This window comes from Pavona decussata, unplaced genomic scaffold (genome assembly GCF_977016875.1).
Source record: "Pavona decussata unplaced genomic scaffold, jaPavDecu1.1 SCAFFOLD_114, whole genome shotgun sequence".
In the NCBI taxonomy this organism is placed as follows: domain Eukaryota; kingdom Metazoa; phylum Cnidaria; class Anthozoa; order Scleractinia; family Agariciidae; genus Pavona; species Pavona decussata.
In genome coordinates this window covers 6270647-6287877 of record NW_028145528.1, presented here as the reverse complement: position 1 = coordinate 6287877, position 17231 = coordinate 6270647, and the positions used below count along the sequence as shown (strand labels likewise).

The window sequence follows — 17231 nt, the reverse complement described above, 5'->3', positions numbered from 1 at the left end:
ATGATCACATAAATGTTAATTCTGTAACTGTTAATGGTGACATGTTAAGTCCCAACTGTAAAAACTACAACGTACGTAGTATGATCACATAAATATTAAAGCCACTAAATCTGCCTAATGACCTCAAGAAGACGGAACTTCATCCTTTCTTGGTCTTCATCAAATTTGAATGCTATCGCAGCTTATTTAACAAACCTCATTTTGGTCTTATCAATTTAAATTTGGTTGACACCAAGCGCTCTGTAAACTGCGGATTCAATGAAGGCTTGCCCGTTGAACATGGGTTTTTTTCGCTGAATATGCGCGAAGCTTGGGTGGTAGTGTTGGTATAATCTGGGTTATCGTACTAATGCTCCAGTAGCTTGATCCCTTCTCATTATCCTTTAATGTTTTCATATTCAGTTATACTGGTATCCACATCGATAACATTAACACAGCAATTTAGAGTTAGTAAGCGGTGCTACAAAATAACTGGATTTCATAAGATCGTTAACATCCCGGTCACGGTCGCAAACCGGAGGCGTTTCTTAGACAAGTGTTTGTGTCGTGTAGTAAAGTGACAGACATCAAAACTAGCGTTTTCCTCTCCGTCCTTGTTGTTTAAGGTCTCTACTACCGTTTCGGTGCCGTTATCTTTGAGAGTTACAAAGGAAGTTTAGAAACCCTCAGGGAAATTTAACCCTTTAATGGGACGTGTAGACTATCCAGACTAGAAACGTTTTAGTTTTATACTTCCGTTTCGTTCAAGTTATCAAGAGTAAAACATCTCTAAGCATTTTTATTTTGCATAAATGCGTTAAAATGCTTTGAAATTAATAAATCTGTCAAAGTTAATGCATTTTCCATACTCCTCATTTTCCACACTCCGCATATTCCATACTCCATATTTTCCACACTCCGCACTCGGCAATCCAAATTTTCCAATCCTTAAAGTGAGAATATAAATCGAGACGACATTCCTTTTCAGGAAAGGAAAGGTAAATAAAATATCAATCAATGTAATTTTAGCGTGAGAGTCAGTCGACCTTTGGCTTTTGTAACAGTCTGTCGGCGGGATCTCCGGGGGTTTTAAAGGACCAATCGGCAAATGATTTGACCTGATATTTAGCCTAATGTTTTTTTTTTAAACACTGAAATAGCAAAACCAGGAAGCTGCGCCTAAATAAACAATGAAACGCGGCAACATTCTCGACATTTATTTCATCGAGTCTTCCAAATCATTTCACTTATCCGCGTTCTATTAGCTTTCAAATGACGTATTTATCTAACGGATTCATTCAAATAAACCGGAGTAAAACATTCTATTATGCGAGTGCATTTATGCGAGTTTTATATTTTTATTTTTATTTTATTTTTTCTATATTTTAATTTTTAACCTGCAACCCGCAACCCGCAACCTGCAACCTGCAACCTGCAACCTGCAACCTGCAACCTGCAACCCGCAACCTGCAACCTGTAGTTTACACCCTCCGTTCCGTTGTTAGCAGAAAACCTAGAAAACGAGACTCACCATTCGAGGCAAGATGGCTGCCGAGGAGCCAAGAAACTGTTTTGATGATGTGACATGAAAGCTAGCACATGGGCATGTTTCGCGAATCGCGTGATCTAGAACAACGCTAGACTGGCTAAAGTAACGCAATTCAAGCTAAAAATTGAATAAATGTACATTATTTGTCTCATTTGGATAAAACAACAAATCACATTCGGTGAGGCCCTGCCTTATGATCACCCCTTTTATACCACCACAAAAGTTGATCTCCAGTCATTTTCTTACCTAAGAAAAAGATACTTATTAATTTCACCTCACCACTCCGTTAACGGACCACATTTTTATGTTGGATGATAATATTAATGGTGCTCCACTGTAGGTTTTCTGTCAAATATTGTGCATGTTTTTCACGTCACTGAACTAAATACATCCAACTGAAATCCAGTAATGCTTCATTGTAGCACATTCTATGTACTCTCTATTGATTCAATTTATGCATTTCTTATCTCCTCGTTTCTCCAGATTCAATCTTGACCAGTTGGTCAAGTGATACAATAGCTATGAACTGCATTGAAAATATTACAATATTAAAATAAATGATTATGATACAGTCATGCCATCTTCCAAGGGATGATGCGGGATGGGTAACTCCTATATAAAAGTGATGGGTATGCTCATTGGTAATTCCCAACTGAAACCCAAAAGGTATCAGAATCTAGTATTGTAGGCATGGACCCTAAAACATCTCCCCCCCCCCCCATTTCTCCCTAAAGGAAAATAATAACCACAATGGGGAAGGATAGACTCAAAGCACAATTTTTACCCTCTAAAATGTACAAGCATCTCCATCAATTTTGTATAGGAGAGTGCATCCCCCGCCCATCTTCCTGATCTATCAAGCCATATTTTCTCGGATAAACGCCAGGGGTTTTTATTTAAAACTTGGCATGGTAGACACGGCTTTAATTTGAACCCAGTGTTTATTCTAGGCTCCGCATTTAATTAAGAAAATATGGTACTTCTATCAATCAACTTTCCCTGCCATGCAAAATGGACGTAAGAATGAAACCCAGTAGTTTCCTGTGCAAAGACAAAGGAATCATCCAGGTTTGGATGATTTGAACAAACCTTGCTATGTGGGTTGCCATGTGTTGCACAAGATGTATTCTTCAACATCGAATGATTTCTTCCATGGTCTCCAATTCGTTTTTGTCATGAAAAAGCTTGGGAAGGTACAGCTGAAAATTCTGCGGGACAAAACTAAGGAATTTGGTGGAGACATAAGTGACCGCGTGAATGACAACACGACTCATTTGCTTTTCCATCAAGGAGTTGGCTACAAAACTGGTCTGGAATCTTTAAACTTAAAATCACTGCAAGATACGGTATCCACTGTCACCACTGACTGGCTCTCAGATTGTATTGCGGCAAGAAACCTCATACCAACTACTGAATTCGAGGTAAGTTAACTAAGAGCAGTTCGAGTGGGTCAATGGGGGGTATCATCCCCAAACGGAAAAGACCCGAGATTGTGGCGCATGTTGAAAAGTTGGGGGAAGCCTAGTAACAAGCTTACGAAAGGAATTATGGATAAAAAGGAAAATGGCGGACGTACTCTGACTTTCTTTAGGGATGTAACGAAATATTAGTGACAGCTTTCAGGGCTAACATATTGCAAACAACCCGATTGATTTTTTGTTCTTTCTTTTTTTCTCAATCACAGGTAAAACGCTGCCCATTGCAAATTGCAAGTGCTTCGGATGAGCCAGTGTGTAAAGCGGTTTGTAAACCTCAAACCTTGGTAAGGAAAATGCGCTTCAATTTAAGTGGCACATCCAAGTTTCCAGCAGCCTAGACTGTTATAAGAGAAGCCCAAAAGCCACAAGTGACACTACGTGAGACATTAGCTTATGGAACAAAATATGGGGTGGGAGTGTTTCGCCTGTTTAAGACCGGAGAGGAGCAAATTGGTTGGGTGCCAGAAAAAGATCAAAGGCTTTTGGAAGATGTGAGAAAGGCATGTCTGTCACCAAAGTTTCAAGTCAAAATAGACAGAGCAACTTGCGTTACAGTAGGTGATGCATTCACTAAGATAGTTATTTCTATAATTTGTGACATTGTGACAATTAGACAATTGTTGGTATTATTTTCTTTTTCATTTTAGTCCGAATGGAAAACAATCCTTTCAGACTTTTTTTTCATAAGTATTTTGAAGAGGCAAGATATATATTTAAATTTATGTTGTTTATAACTTTGTAACCATGGCAATCACTATATTTCCTAAAAATAATACAACCCACGATGGCATCTGAAGAAAATTGCTAATAATAATATAATTTTATTATATAACGTATGTTCTTTAAATAATCTCATTGGAATATCTGTTGCCGCTTTTGAGAGAAGTATATGATATTTTGAGGAAATAAAGTATTATTGAATACACAGTTTATGGCATCTCACTCCCATTTAATGCATCCACTGTGCATCATGAATTTAAACCAAAAAATCTTCCATGGGGAGGGTATGGATATTTTCTGGAACAATGCATTATGGTGTAACCTGAGGTTTCCCATTTTGGAAAATATATGGCACAACTGTACCTGCTTAAATCACTGAAAGTCATCTAAAATTGCCCAAAGTCTCCCAAAGTTGCCTAAAATCGCCTATAATCGCCAAAATTGCCATAAATTTTGGGCAAAATAAGCTTAAATCGCCTAAAGTTGCCTTAAGTCGCCCAAAGTTACGGCGACTTTGGGTGCCAGAGTAGGCCTCAGAGTAGGCCTCATTTCCTGTAAGGAAATGACTGTTTTTTTCATTAATCGTGACTATCCACAACAAATTATTCAACAAGCTCGACATCGCGTGGCAGTCACACCCCGTGAAGCACTTATTTCTGAGCCTGTGGATGCAGTCGTTGACCAATCTACCATCCCTCTGGTGTTGACATACCATCCTACCAACACAGTGGTCAAAAGCATCCTTACACGCAACCTCCATTTATTACGAAATGAACCGGACACCACAGCGAGTTTTTAAACTTTGCGCATTTTATCTGCCTATCGTCGCGATAGCAATCTGCGTGACTCCCAGGTTAGGAGTACCCTTCATGACATAACCGTTGTCAATGATGACCGTCGAACATTTCCATGTGGCCGATCCCGGTGTAATACTTGCACTCATACGATCGTCTCAGCATTTGTAGACAGTCCTGGGGGACGTATAACCATTAGCGACAAATTCACGTGTACCAGCAACAACGTGGTCTATGTCATCAAATGCCGGGGTTGTAACAAACTATACATTGGCGAGACCTGTAGACGTCTGGGAGACAGATTTCGTGAACATCTACGTTCAACTAGAACTACTAACACGAACCTCCCAGTTGCACGCCATTTTACATCACTTAGCCACTCCACTGAGGACATGCTTGTTTCCGCAACCCGGTCAGGCTTCCAAAGCAGCTTGGACAGGCGCCGTTTTGAGGCCAAACTCATATTTAAACACCGGACTTTGCATCCATTTGGCCTCAATACTGACTTTAACTTTATTTAAGACTCTCAAATCGGAGCGCGCAAGTTAATCACGTATCAATTTAAATTCATTTTTAATTTAAATTTGTTTCGTATGACGCGCGCGTTTTATTTAGTTGCAACATACCTCTGAGGAAGAGGCAGCAGCCTCGAAACTTCTGGTATTTTATTTTATATTTTGCGCTAGAATACAACTTACCACTATTTTTACATAATAACGAACTTGCACAACTCTTATGAGTCACCCGACATTGTCCTTCGACGGACAACCTTGCGACCTCCTTCACGATAGATGTTAACACTGCCCTTGATCACTTCTTTCCCACCAAGACGGTCAGGTTCCATCCTACCGACAAGCCGTGGATAACTGCACACATCAAAGAACTAATAAGAAAGCGTCAGCAGGCATTCTATTCTAGTAACACTCAAATGTGGCGCATTTACAGGCGAAAAGTCCAGAAGGCGATCAGCGACAGAAAGAAGAACTTCTATACAGAAAAAGTGCGGAATACACGCAAGATGATGTCGGCAGTGGTGGCGCACAGTCAACGCAATGTCTGGGCGCTCTAGAAGCTGCTCCCAGTTCACTCTTGAACGCGACGGTGTGGTACTGTCGGAGAGTGAACTTGCAGCGTGTTTGAATCACTACTTTGCAAACGTGGCGCGTGACATTCCACCGCTAGACATGTCATCTCTCGCAGCATATTTACTACCGAATGAGAGAGAGCCTTTGGTGCACCTTCATGAAGTTTGTAAAAAGCTTCTGAGCGTACAGCCCAATAAGGCCATGGGTCCTGACAACATACCACCTCGAATTATCAAAGAGTTCGGTTATGAATTAGCTGAACCAGTTACAACTATTTTTAATTCATCTCTCTCTACTGGAGTCGTCCCGAATATTTGGAAGGAACCTAACATAACCCCCATCCAGAAGTTAAAGCAGCCTCAAAATGAAGGGGATATGCGACCTATTTCCCTAACACCTATTCTATCCAAAGACCTGGAAGACTTTGTGGTTACCTGGATGATCGAGGATGTTGGTGAGTATATTGATGCTCGCCAATTTGGTAGCCTTAAAGGATCTTCCACCCCCTATTGCCTACTCGACCTAATTCACAATTGGCTCCCTGAGCTAGAGAACCCTGGCTGCTATCTAAGGGCGTGTTTCTTGGATTTCAGCAAGGCCTTTGACAGGATTAACCATACTATAGTGATCACAAAGCTTATAGTATAGAGTTGGGCGTACCGTCGTCGCTTTATAATTCCATGGATATGTAGTTTTCTAACAGAGCGGAGGCAATGCGTCAAGCTCAGTCAAAATACCTCTCAATGGCTCCCTGTTAACGCTGGGGTCCCTCAAAGGACTAAAATTGGCCCCATTTTGTTCTTCATCATGAAAAACGATCTACAATTGGCATCTCAGCGCTGTTCGTACTGGAAGTACGTCGATGACGTGACTATCTCAGAGGTTGTACCGGCGCGCGCGACCTCAACGCTTCAATCTGAGCTTGACGCACTCAATTCCTGGGCTGTTAAAAACAACACGAAACTCAATCCTAAGAAATGTAAGGGACTGACTGTCCATTTTTGCCGCCACATTGAGCATTTCCCTCCAGATCTAGCTGTGACTGGCAATGCACTTGAAACCGTCGAAGCCCACAAAGTTTTGGGAGTCAGTATTCAAAGTAACCTAAAATGGGATTCACATGTCAACGAAATAGTAGGCAAGGCTACCAAACGACTGCATATATTACTAGTGCTAAAGCGCAGTGGCGCACCTCCACACGATCTCCTTCGAGTTTACATTGCACTAATTAGGTCGGTACTGGAGTACTGTTGCCCTGTGTGGCATTCCTCTCTCTCTGTCCAGCTCTCAGAAAGAATCGAGAGAGTGCAAAAACGCGCGTTCCGCATCATCTTTCCTGCGGGTTTTTCACCAGTACAATTTGGTAGCCTGAGGAGTTCTTCCATGTGTGCTGGTATTATTGTTGTGTTTTTCCAAAACTCTCATGCAAAACATCAACTGCAGCCTTGTAACTTGACTCTGACAATGTCAACCCCTGGAAAGCTCTAGCAGCCTGACCATCTAACAATGCTTGCAAATAATTAAATTTATCTACAGGAGAAAGGTCAGCGTTGTTATTAACAGCACTGTCAAAACTGTCCCAAAATGATCTATATTTCTGTATCTCACCGTTAAATCTTGGCAAAACCCGGTTTGGCAGTCGAGGCTTTGTCGTTGTTTGCCCATGACTCGACCTCGGACCTGGAATATGTGTTGATAATTTATTTCCAACTTGAACATCCTGACCTGTAACATGAAACGAAGACGGTTCACTATTTTGACTTGTCGGCGAGTATTGTTTTCGGAAACCAATATCAAAAAGTCATTTTCAACGACTTGAGCATTGTGGCCTGTGACATGAGACGAAGTTGTTCCCCTTTCTTGAAGTTGACGTTTGTGATCAGGACCTGCACTGGTTGACGACGAAGCTTTCTGTTCAAGAGTCTTTTTCCCGGCCATATGTGACGACGGCGACCCGTCATCTTGAACTACAGCACGTGCTGCGATAGCTATATTTCCTTTCGTCTTCAGAATTTTCGACCTTATGTCCTACTTATCCTCTATCTCTTCTTCGATCTGTTCTATCTCACAAAGCTGTGTAATTTCTTCGTCAAATCTCGAGATATAACCAACATGGCTGGCCTCCATGTGTTTAGCTTATTTGCATGCATTTGGTGATTTGACGAAATTTCGCCAAATTTGTCACATTCGCCAAAATCGTCAAATCAGCCAACATGGCAGGGTTCCATGTGTCTAGCTTATTTGCATTTATTTGGGAATTTGACGAAATCTTGCCAAATTCGTCACCGTTATGACTGTGGCTAGATTTAGTCAAAATTGCCAAATACACCATTGCCTGCATTTCTGGACATAAGTGCAAATCCCGCGAGTAACCCTAGCTTTCCATCTAAAACTATTTCTATGACTTCAGAAACGATTCCTCATGCTGTCATCTACACTTGGACTTCTTCACGATGTCTCAATACATGTATTTCTCTTGAGTCTGATGCTACAGCGAGACTTTTCAGTTGATAAGCTGTGGTTTAACCGCTTTTACAAATATCGATCGCCTTTGCTACGTTAGTCGTCTTTCATTTTGCTTTCTAAACGCGGTATCTCTCACCCTGTCGCATAACAGCGATTCTTTTTTTTTTTTGTAACTGTATCTTTTATTTTCAAACCCAACATTATTACAAAAATATCAGCAAGTACCAGCCACATCAGGCATGACAAACATTAATTACAAAAAGTCGACACATACAACGAAAGGCTTACAGACAAGAGAGGCGCTTACAAAAAAAACAAACAACAACAACAACAAACTCCATTATCATAAGCTAAGCAGTTTTCTACAGCCGTTTTCTTTACATAGTTTGGTGGCAGCGGTGAAAAATAATATTTACATTAGATAATTAACGACAGTTGGGAAGCTACCTCAACGTTGTAGCTTGGGAATGGGGAGAGAGGTTAGAAAGATGTGACCCTAAATTTTCTTTCTTGAATTTTAATAGCGTTGGCTAATTAATATTGAGGAAAGGGAAGAGAGGCTCCCATTTCTTTTGATTTGCTCTAGATTTATAAGACTCAATGTGAAATTGTGATTTGAGAACCAGAAGTGAAACTTTTTAAAAGTTGAAGCTTTTTAAAAGTTGGATCTTATTGTTTACCCTGCAACACCATATGAAGTACCTTGCTAAAAGAAACCACAAGTTCAGTTGAAGGGAGGAACTTGAGTTGTCGGACCTCAGACCCATAAAATGGCCACATTTTTTGAATATTTTCTTGGTATTAGCTTGAACCGCTCTAGCCTTTCAACCAAATTATCCCAAAAAAGAGAGACCTTTGGACTGGAGCCAAAATAGGTGGGCTAGGTTTTCTGAGGAGCAGCTGCAGAAAGAGCAATTCTGGTCTTCTTTAATACAAATTTTGGTTAGCAAAAGGTTTGTGGGTAGGATTTGGTGAAAGAAACCTATAGTGGAAGTTTACGAGTTTTGTGCTTTTGGTACACTTAGCTGCTAGCCCATAATCAGGAGTCCAATTTTCGTCAAAGGCAAAACTGTTGTTCCATTTCAATTGGCTTTTCACGGGTGAGGTGCTTTTGGAGGAAAGAAGTTTCTTGTACACTAACCTGTTACCCTTGTCGCTTTTAAGAAATGTATGGAGTAAGGACCAGTTTCCTCAGAAAAATGTGCATTGTAATGGTATCGAAGGGGTGATATAAGGCCAAAGTACTTCAGTGGCTTTACTTGTATTTTGTGAGTGTTAATCTGATAAACTCATCGAAAGAGAGAAAATTGCGCGAGTTCTTCATTAAATGAGCCATTTTTTGAATTCCATAAGGAGAGAGAGTTGTTTATAGAAAACTGGTTTGTCTTCAATCCTTATTAGCCTGAGCCAAGGGCCAAGTAGAGTTAATCGTCGATATTTCCAGCAGCTTAGTACGTTTCTAATCTTGTCCACTTTTTCTCGAAAGTTTTAGATTTAGTATGATATTGTGATTAGTAGAGATCCAAACACCATTATTCAGAACACAACTTTCAATATTTTTGTAAAACGTTTGAATCCAATGTATTAAAGAGGGTCCAAAACCAAAGTATTGAAGCGTGCGCTCGATAGGCCATTCCAGCGAGTCGAAGGCCTTTTCGAAATCTATAAAAAGTAGTAGACCTGGTACTGATATTTTTTTTCTGAAGCATACTTGATAATACAATTTATCAGCCGTATGTTTTCTTCGATGAATCTTCCTTTAAGAAAGCCAGTTTGATCATTGTTAAGAAGCCTTCTTGCAGCGATTCTTGAAAAAACTTTACACGATTAGGCGAGTGTTGTGAGCCGCAATGATCAACGATTTCTCCCTCTGCTATGCAAAATTTCCCAATTTTTCAATATCATAGTTGAGTATCTTAGAATTCTCAGGCGCATCGAGCATCATCCCTTGATTAACTTCCAGCGCTTCGTCAAGCGTTGGAATCTTAGGACAACTGCGTGATTAGAGAGTTCGCTTGAACTAATTTACGGCAACGTTGTTGAGCTTCAAAGCCTCCGGCGCTGCATTGCCAGGTATTTCACTCGGCAGCGAGATGATCAATTTGATGGCAGTGAAGGTTTGTCCGGGCGCTGCAGACGGACTTATATAAGTGACGGTCACTTTTTCCGCTGTCTGAAATCTTGTTTGTGCTTCTAATTCTTTTGAAACCATCTTTCTGTAACATTTTATTCAACAACTAACGGAAAACTTACACAGTAGATTCTTAAATGTGAGTTATATTTGTGGCCTGATTTCCACTCATGATCTGCGTGTTCATAATTGTAAAGATGAGGGCTAGAATATTTAAACTGTCATTTAACATAACGCGTTAAAAATTGTGTTTACTCAAAGCTTCCTACAGTATACGTTCATTTATATTTTTATCAAGCAGCCGTCACTTGCGTGACGCGATGCTTCTTTACCCTCATTTTTTAACTGGGGCGTCGTCACCATGCAGAAGATGGCGATGACACAGTTCATAAAACGCGTCGATTTGTCGGTCGGCCGACACGTGGCCCAGGAACTGTGATTCGCATGGTCAGCGCATGTGCCTTACTTTGTCAATAAAAAATGAGATGGGCAATGGTATAAATGTGATGTTATATTTTAAGCCTGGTGAATGAATGAGAATGATGTATTTTTCAGTGAATGACACAAGCAAAGTAGGGGAAAGGAAATGCGAGTGCTCCTACCTTCCGATTACTAGTTCGGATGCTCCACCAGCAAGTAACGGGAGACTCGTGGGAGCTAATTTAACTAGTTCATGGGACAAACATCCTGCATATTGCTAGGATTTGAATGCAAATGTGTGGCATGTGTATAGTTCTAGAAACTCTGTTGAAACAGCCGATCCGACAATAAAACGGTTTGACTACAAGGAAGTGTAGAGCCTCCCCCTCCCCAAGAAAGTTAAAACGTCACCCTGTAAATGAGAATTTCTAACAAAACGTCCTTCTACTGATGGATCAGAGAATTAACTCTGCAGTGTACGTTAAAGTGCTAAAGTGAACCCTTAACTTTCCCTCTGAGGATTAGGGCTAGCATGGAAATGGGAGATCGCACGAGGCAAAGAAAAATATCTCCGACCTCGGTGGGAATCGAACTAACTCACGACCTCCGGATTTGATCGTCCGTTCCTCTACCTACTAAGCAACGAGGCCAGGCGGGAGCAAGTCGTGGGTGATTATACTGCCAGTGGTAATTGCGGCGATGTGAACATGAAGGGTGCTAATAAATCTTGTGCCGCTAGCATTAAGGACACAAATGATGGATCAGAGATTTAATTCTGCAGTGTATGTTAAAGTGATAAAGTGAAACCATGAATTTCGTAGCTCCGTAGGTAGAACAGCGGACGATCAATTTCCTTACTAGGGCTAGCGCTCAGTGGGAAATTCATGGGTTCATTGTAGCACTTTAACGCCGCAGAGTTAATTGCCTCCTTCTAATGAGTCCACTACCTATATGTAGACAGTTTAGTTGCTTCACACTCACCGGCCATCAGGGTTCAAAAGAAAACATAGTATGCATGTACAATTCGCTTCCTTTGTAAAATAACCTATGCAAAATCCACAATGTTTCTGTAATCTTCAGAACAATTTATTTATTGCAGCACAGTTTCTGATCAATCAGAACGTCACCATACTTGTTCAATTCCTTTCCACGACATGTGATATAGGATTCGAAATTGACACATTAGTAACTAATAAAAGCAAGAATTACGTCAACGTCACATTTTGACTTTAATGCTGCTTTCTGCACATGTTAAGTTACAATTTACAAAAAAATCAGCCAAATATTTTCCCTGGATACAGCCATGAAAGCCGCCCGCACGACCAGTCAAAGAAGAATGCAGGCTAAAGTACACAATCTACACGTAGAACGAAGCTTTCTTTAAAATTTCCAGTGACAAAAAGCATAAGCCTTAACTGAAAAAAAAAATCCCCTCAATATATTCATGACAAGTTAGCCTTAAAGATTCCAGAGACAGGATAGTATCAATGGTTACGGCGATAGGTTCAGATGGTTGAACAGCCATTCATCGGCTAAGGAAGCATTTACGAAAACAGTCAGATCAGTCCTAAAAACAGAGAACAGCTAAACTGTAGATAGAGAAAGAAATAAGCACGCTTCCGCAACTACGTAGTTTATCAGACGTACTGATCAGTCAAGGAACTTCACAGTCTTGAAAGCGTCAAGATCACTACGAAAGACCTTAGTTTCCAACGTTACTATCACGCCCTAGAATAACTCCCTACCTGCTGACGTCTTAACCACATCCCCTATGGAAACTTTCAGGTATAAGATAAAAAGCTAACTTTAAAATCTCTCTCCTAGCATTACTTTGTGCCTACCATTTCTGTACTGCCTGAGCAACCCCACTTGAACCCCTAAGAATACGTAATGCCCCCATTTTTTTTATTACCTTGTTTCGTTATTTAGCAAATAACTTATAACGTCATAATTAACTGATAGCTGACAAATGGCCGAAAGTTTAGCTGATAGTCAACTGAAAACTGAAAATTTAGGTCTCCACCCCGATCAGTGCAAACCCTCTTCAAGGGGGCCGTTCTCGTTAAACGCCATAATCTTGGAAGTTTTCAACGTTTTGTCTTTATTGTCTGTTCGATGTTTGAAGCAATTCTAAAATACCTCACAAACAATATCGTGAATACCCCTCAACCGATGCATTGCTCATTTGTGGAACGTGTTTAAAAAATTAATGCCACTAAAATTGAAATTTTCAAATACATCGCTTTTCATTTTCAGCTTCATCGAACACTTAATTAACTTGACATATTTTGACTGTATATATGTTGTGGTTCAATTTTATCCTTGGTTTAAATGTTATTTCACATTGTTTCAAGCTCATTATCATACATTACTATACCCAAGAACAATAGGAAGATAAAATTCAAACCAAGGATAAAATTGAACCACAACATATATACATGTCGTGTACTAGTGAATTTCTTTTTTTACTGTGATATTACCGTAATTCTTATAGCCAAAGGTAATAAATAAAGGTATTATTAATATTATTAACACCGCTAACAAAGCCTGGGGACGACTCATCACATGGATGCACTCGACTACACATTCCGGTAATTCAATCTTTCGCAAGATATCAACTTCTATCTATTTATGCATGTCTCCGCACCCATGCAGAGTCAGTGTCGTTTATAAATTTCATCCTGGATGTTCAACAGCTTTTTAAGAATCTTAAGAAGGAGGCTGAATGCCCACTGTGCATAGAAACAGTGAAAAATCCAAAGACGTTGCCATGTCTTCACTCATTCTGCCTGAAGTGTCTCGACAAACTAGCAGGCTTCGCCAGAAGACAGCTACAAACAACGATCAAATGCCCTGTTTGCCAGACATCATTCCAAATACCCGAAGGAGATACGTTCAACAACTTGCCCACATCGTTTCATCTCAACCGACTGGTGGATGTTCTCACTCTCAAAGATGGTAGCGCACAGGCACAGAAATGTGGCAGTTGTGACGACAGCCTAAATAGCGCAACTTGTTACTGTTTCGTGTGCCAGAATTTTCTCTGCAAAGATTGTTTTGACGCTCACCAACGCTTGAAGGCCACAAGAGGTCATCACAATGTTTTGATCGACAAATTGCAAAAGAAAGATGTTGAAGAGGTGATCAACAGACCCGTCATGTGTTCACAGCAATATCACGAAAACCGACCTCTGGAATTTTACTGCGAAGAATGCAAAGTTCCTATTTGCCACAAGTGCAGTGTAGTGAGTCATAATCTACACACCATGACAGACATTCAGAAAGCTGCTCAAGTACAAAAGATGCAAATGGCGGAAGCTGTGATGAAAGTGAAAGCAGAAATTGTTATTTATGAGAATGAAATTAAGAAACAAATCGACTTAATGGGCAAAAACAAAAACGACATTTTGTCTGCCAAGAAAAAGATGTCTGAGGCAATGGAAAAAATGATTCGTGATTTGCGGGAACATGAAAGGAAAATGAAGGCCAATTTGACAGAAATTTATGAAGCAGAACAAAAACATCACGCAACACGACTGGGGAACTTTGAGTTGATTGTCACTCAACTGAAAAGCTGTGTTGAACGAGGCGAAAGTATCTCAGAAAGAAACATCAGCGCTGAAATTCTACAAACAAATCAGACCTTCGTTGGACGTTGTGAAGAACTGTTGAATAGAAGGAAACCTGAAATTTATAAGCCACCACGTGTGCATTACATACTGGAAAAAAAGCTGCATAAATTGAATCGAATTGTGGTTAGTAACACCGATCCTTCGATGTCGTTAGCTGAAAGACCAAGCGAGAAAGAGGCAATGGAAGGGAAAGAAACACATTTCACGATTGTCACTAGAGATTCAGATGGACTGCAGTGTTATCAAGAAAGTGATGTCATAAAAGTCCACATCTTAACTCCAGCAGCTGATCAACTGAAAACTGATGTAAAAGACTCCAAAGACGGAAGGTACACAGTAACATACACACCACAGAGTGCTGGACAACATAGAGTGGAAATTCAAGTTAATGGTCAGCCGCTGACTAGTAGTCCCTGGGTTGTGCATGTTCCGCATCAGTATGAATTTGCGTTTCAGTTTGGATCAACTGGAAAAGCACAAGGAGAGTTTAAGGAGCCTTGGGGTATCGCTGTGAGTGAAAAAACTGGAACGATTGCCGTGGCAGATACCGAAAATAATCGAATTCAAATGTTTAGCTCTGATGGAAATTTCTTGAGAGAGATTGAACTCAACAATAAGCCTATTTCGTTGGCATTTACCCAGGGCGGTGACGTCATTGCCTGTATGCCTTACGGCGAGAATCAGCTTTCTCTGTTTACTGAAGGTGGTCAGTTCATCAAACACATCGACGACAAACACCTGAAGACACCGCGTAACATGTCTATTGGAAGTGATAGTCGCATAATCACGTGTGACGACGCGGATGGACAAATCCAAGTCCTCTCCCCTGACGGGAATGACTTGCTGCAGTCCTTCAGTGCTCCAGACTGTGATTCACACCCATGGTGCGCTGTTCATCACCAGGATAAATTCTTTGCTTCTTATCCAGCAGCTAATTGTGTCAAGGTATTTAACAATGCGGGAGTGTATCTTCATGATATAGGCTGCGAGGGATGTGGTGACGGACAACTGATAGGTCCTTTTGCACTTGTTATCGACAAGTTTAACCATCTGATTGCGTGCGATACTGGAAACAAAAGACTGACCCTTTTTACACTGGACGGCAAATTTCTAACTTTAAAAACAGGACAATATTTCGTCGATAGCTTTCTTTGCAATGTTGCCGTTAATAAGAACGGAAATGTGCTCGTGTCTGATGCTGACAAAGACTGCATTTATGTTTTTCATTAGGAGTAAGGTGTTCGAGAGGGATATGCTTGGGTAATTTTAATATTGTGGACTCTATTTTATAAGATTTAGCACCGTGAAATTCAGAATGTTGTCTTTGGGCTAATATTCATTTAATTTAAATAGGGGTCGGGTTATCCTATCGCGTTAATTTTATTTGCGTACAGGCTTAAATTTAGCTGGCTTTACGTACATAAGAAGTGACGTATGAACGGCTTGCATTAACGTAAAAAGTTGAGCGTTGTTTAACTTTTTACATTTACGCACGCGGCTCACACATCGCTTCTTATCCTTTTTACGTACGTAAAGCCAGCTAAATTTACGTCTGTACGTAAAATTTACGCGACAATTGAAATCCACCTTTAGTTGGCCTTGACAATTAAGACCGACTCTCCCTAAGATCTTCATATTCAATTTTCATCTTCAAATTGATTTCGCTGAAAACTCATACATCCACCTCTCCAGGTAATGAAATAGGATCAGAGAAATTTAACTTTCTTAAAATTTTCCGATTCCAACATTTCGATAATGAATTTTTCAAGAATTGTAACTGTTGCTTCTGGACAATACAGATCCATAATTCAAAACCTATGAACGATGACCCCTTACAAATGAGATAACTATCGCTTTGAAATTTTCTCCAAGAATATGAGTAAACATTTATTGCCAATTTGATTGAAACAAAAACGCTGGAAGGGAGTCACTCAAGCGGTAATGTAACATATGTAACGAGATAAGTTAATCATATTGAAACGAATTCGCTGTCCGTCATGTTTTTTCTTATGATAATAGCCTCTGACCAGTTCCCTCGTTGGCTCAAGTACGTTAACTTTTCTTGCGCGGACACTCTATGATCAGTGCTGTTTCTTTGACCAGCAAGCGTTTTCTGTCCCTCAACTTAAAAGAAATTTCAAAGAGAAGATGGTGCGCTGCCTTGCTTTCTCGTTAAAACTGATAGCCTTGAGGGAAAAAGAAAACTGAAAGCCTCGTGCAGAAGCTCTTTTAGTATTTGTTAAGAATGTTTCGGCTTCCAGAGCGAGTGCTTGCGTCGCTCTACCGTAAGCAAGCAAATATTGTTAACATTACTTAGTTACAGTAAACGAAATGCAAAATCAGGTAGCTTTTAACTAAAATTGTTGCATCGCAAATTAAAAGAAGGAATATCTGGCATTTATATAAACCCAGAGACCAAATGCAAATAACTGAACAAGTCTGTGTTCAGGGCAGGCCGTGTCCTTAAAGCGATAGGTTTATATAGGAGGTCGGTCATTTCTTTTTAGAATCAAAGACAGTGAGCAGTAAAATATTTTCCATGTATCACTCCGTGCCACAAATGTTCCACGCTTCCTGTCGTCTGTTTTTTGCCACACTGAGTATGCAGCTCAAAAATAGCATTTTGGTCAGCACGTTGATAGATTTTGTCAATTATTGTTTTCATTGCACTTGCTCAATGCAATTTGTAGAATGAGTTCAATACCATATCTTCATAGATTAAATGCCGTACAATACTCAGTGCAATAACATTAAATCACTTTAACAGTTTAGGACTGTTTTCAGTTTATATGTTTAGTAGGAAGAAGCTTGTTCTTGATCGCCTTTTGAGATGTTAAACTAATTTTAAAATAAACCGTAGAGATTAACCTTCTTTGGAGCCGGGGTTTTAAAACGGTATCGATACGTTGACTTTAAGTCATGTGTTACAGTGTGTTAGCGCAGTGAGAAAGTATAGCAATAAAGTTAATTTTGTGTT

General features: G+C 40.1%; 1 protein-coding gene across 1 annotated transcript; it reads left to right on the top strand.

The window, feature by feature from the left end:
* The first annotated feature begins 6412 nt into the window (after nt 1-6412).
* Nucleotides 6413-17231, top strand: LOC146470481 (E3 ubiquitin-protein ligase TRIM71-like). Its single transcript, XM_085121904.1, has 2 exons — nt 6413-6739; nt 13169-17231. Exons 1-2 carry the CDS (start codon nt 6413-6415, stop codon nt 15482-15484), a joined length of 2643 nt encoding a protein of 880 aa, XP_084978030.1. The 3' UTR covers nt 15485-17231.

What these genes read in the sequence shown, in the direction of transcription:
- LOC146470481 (XM_085121904.1), top strand. Translation starts at nt 6,413, where the DNA reads ATGAAAAACGATCTACAATTGGCATCTCAGCGCTGTTCGTACTGGAAG. An exon ending in ATTCACATGTCAACGAAATA is followed by an intron (nt 6,740 to 13,168) that starts GTAGGCAAGGCT and finishes CCGCTAACAAAG; the next exon opens with CCTGGGGACGACTCATCACA.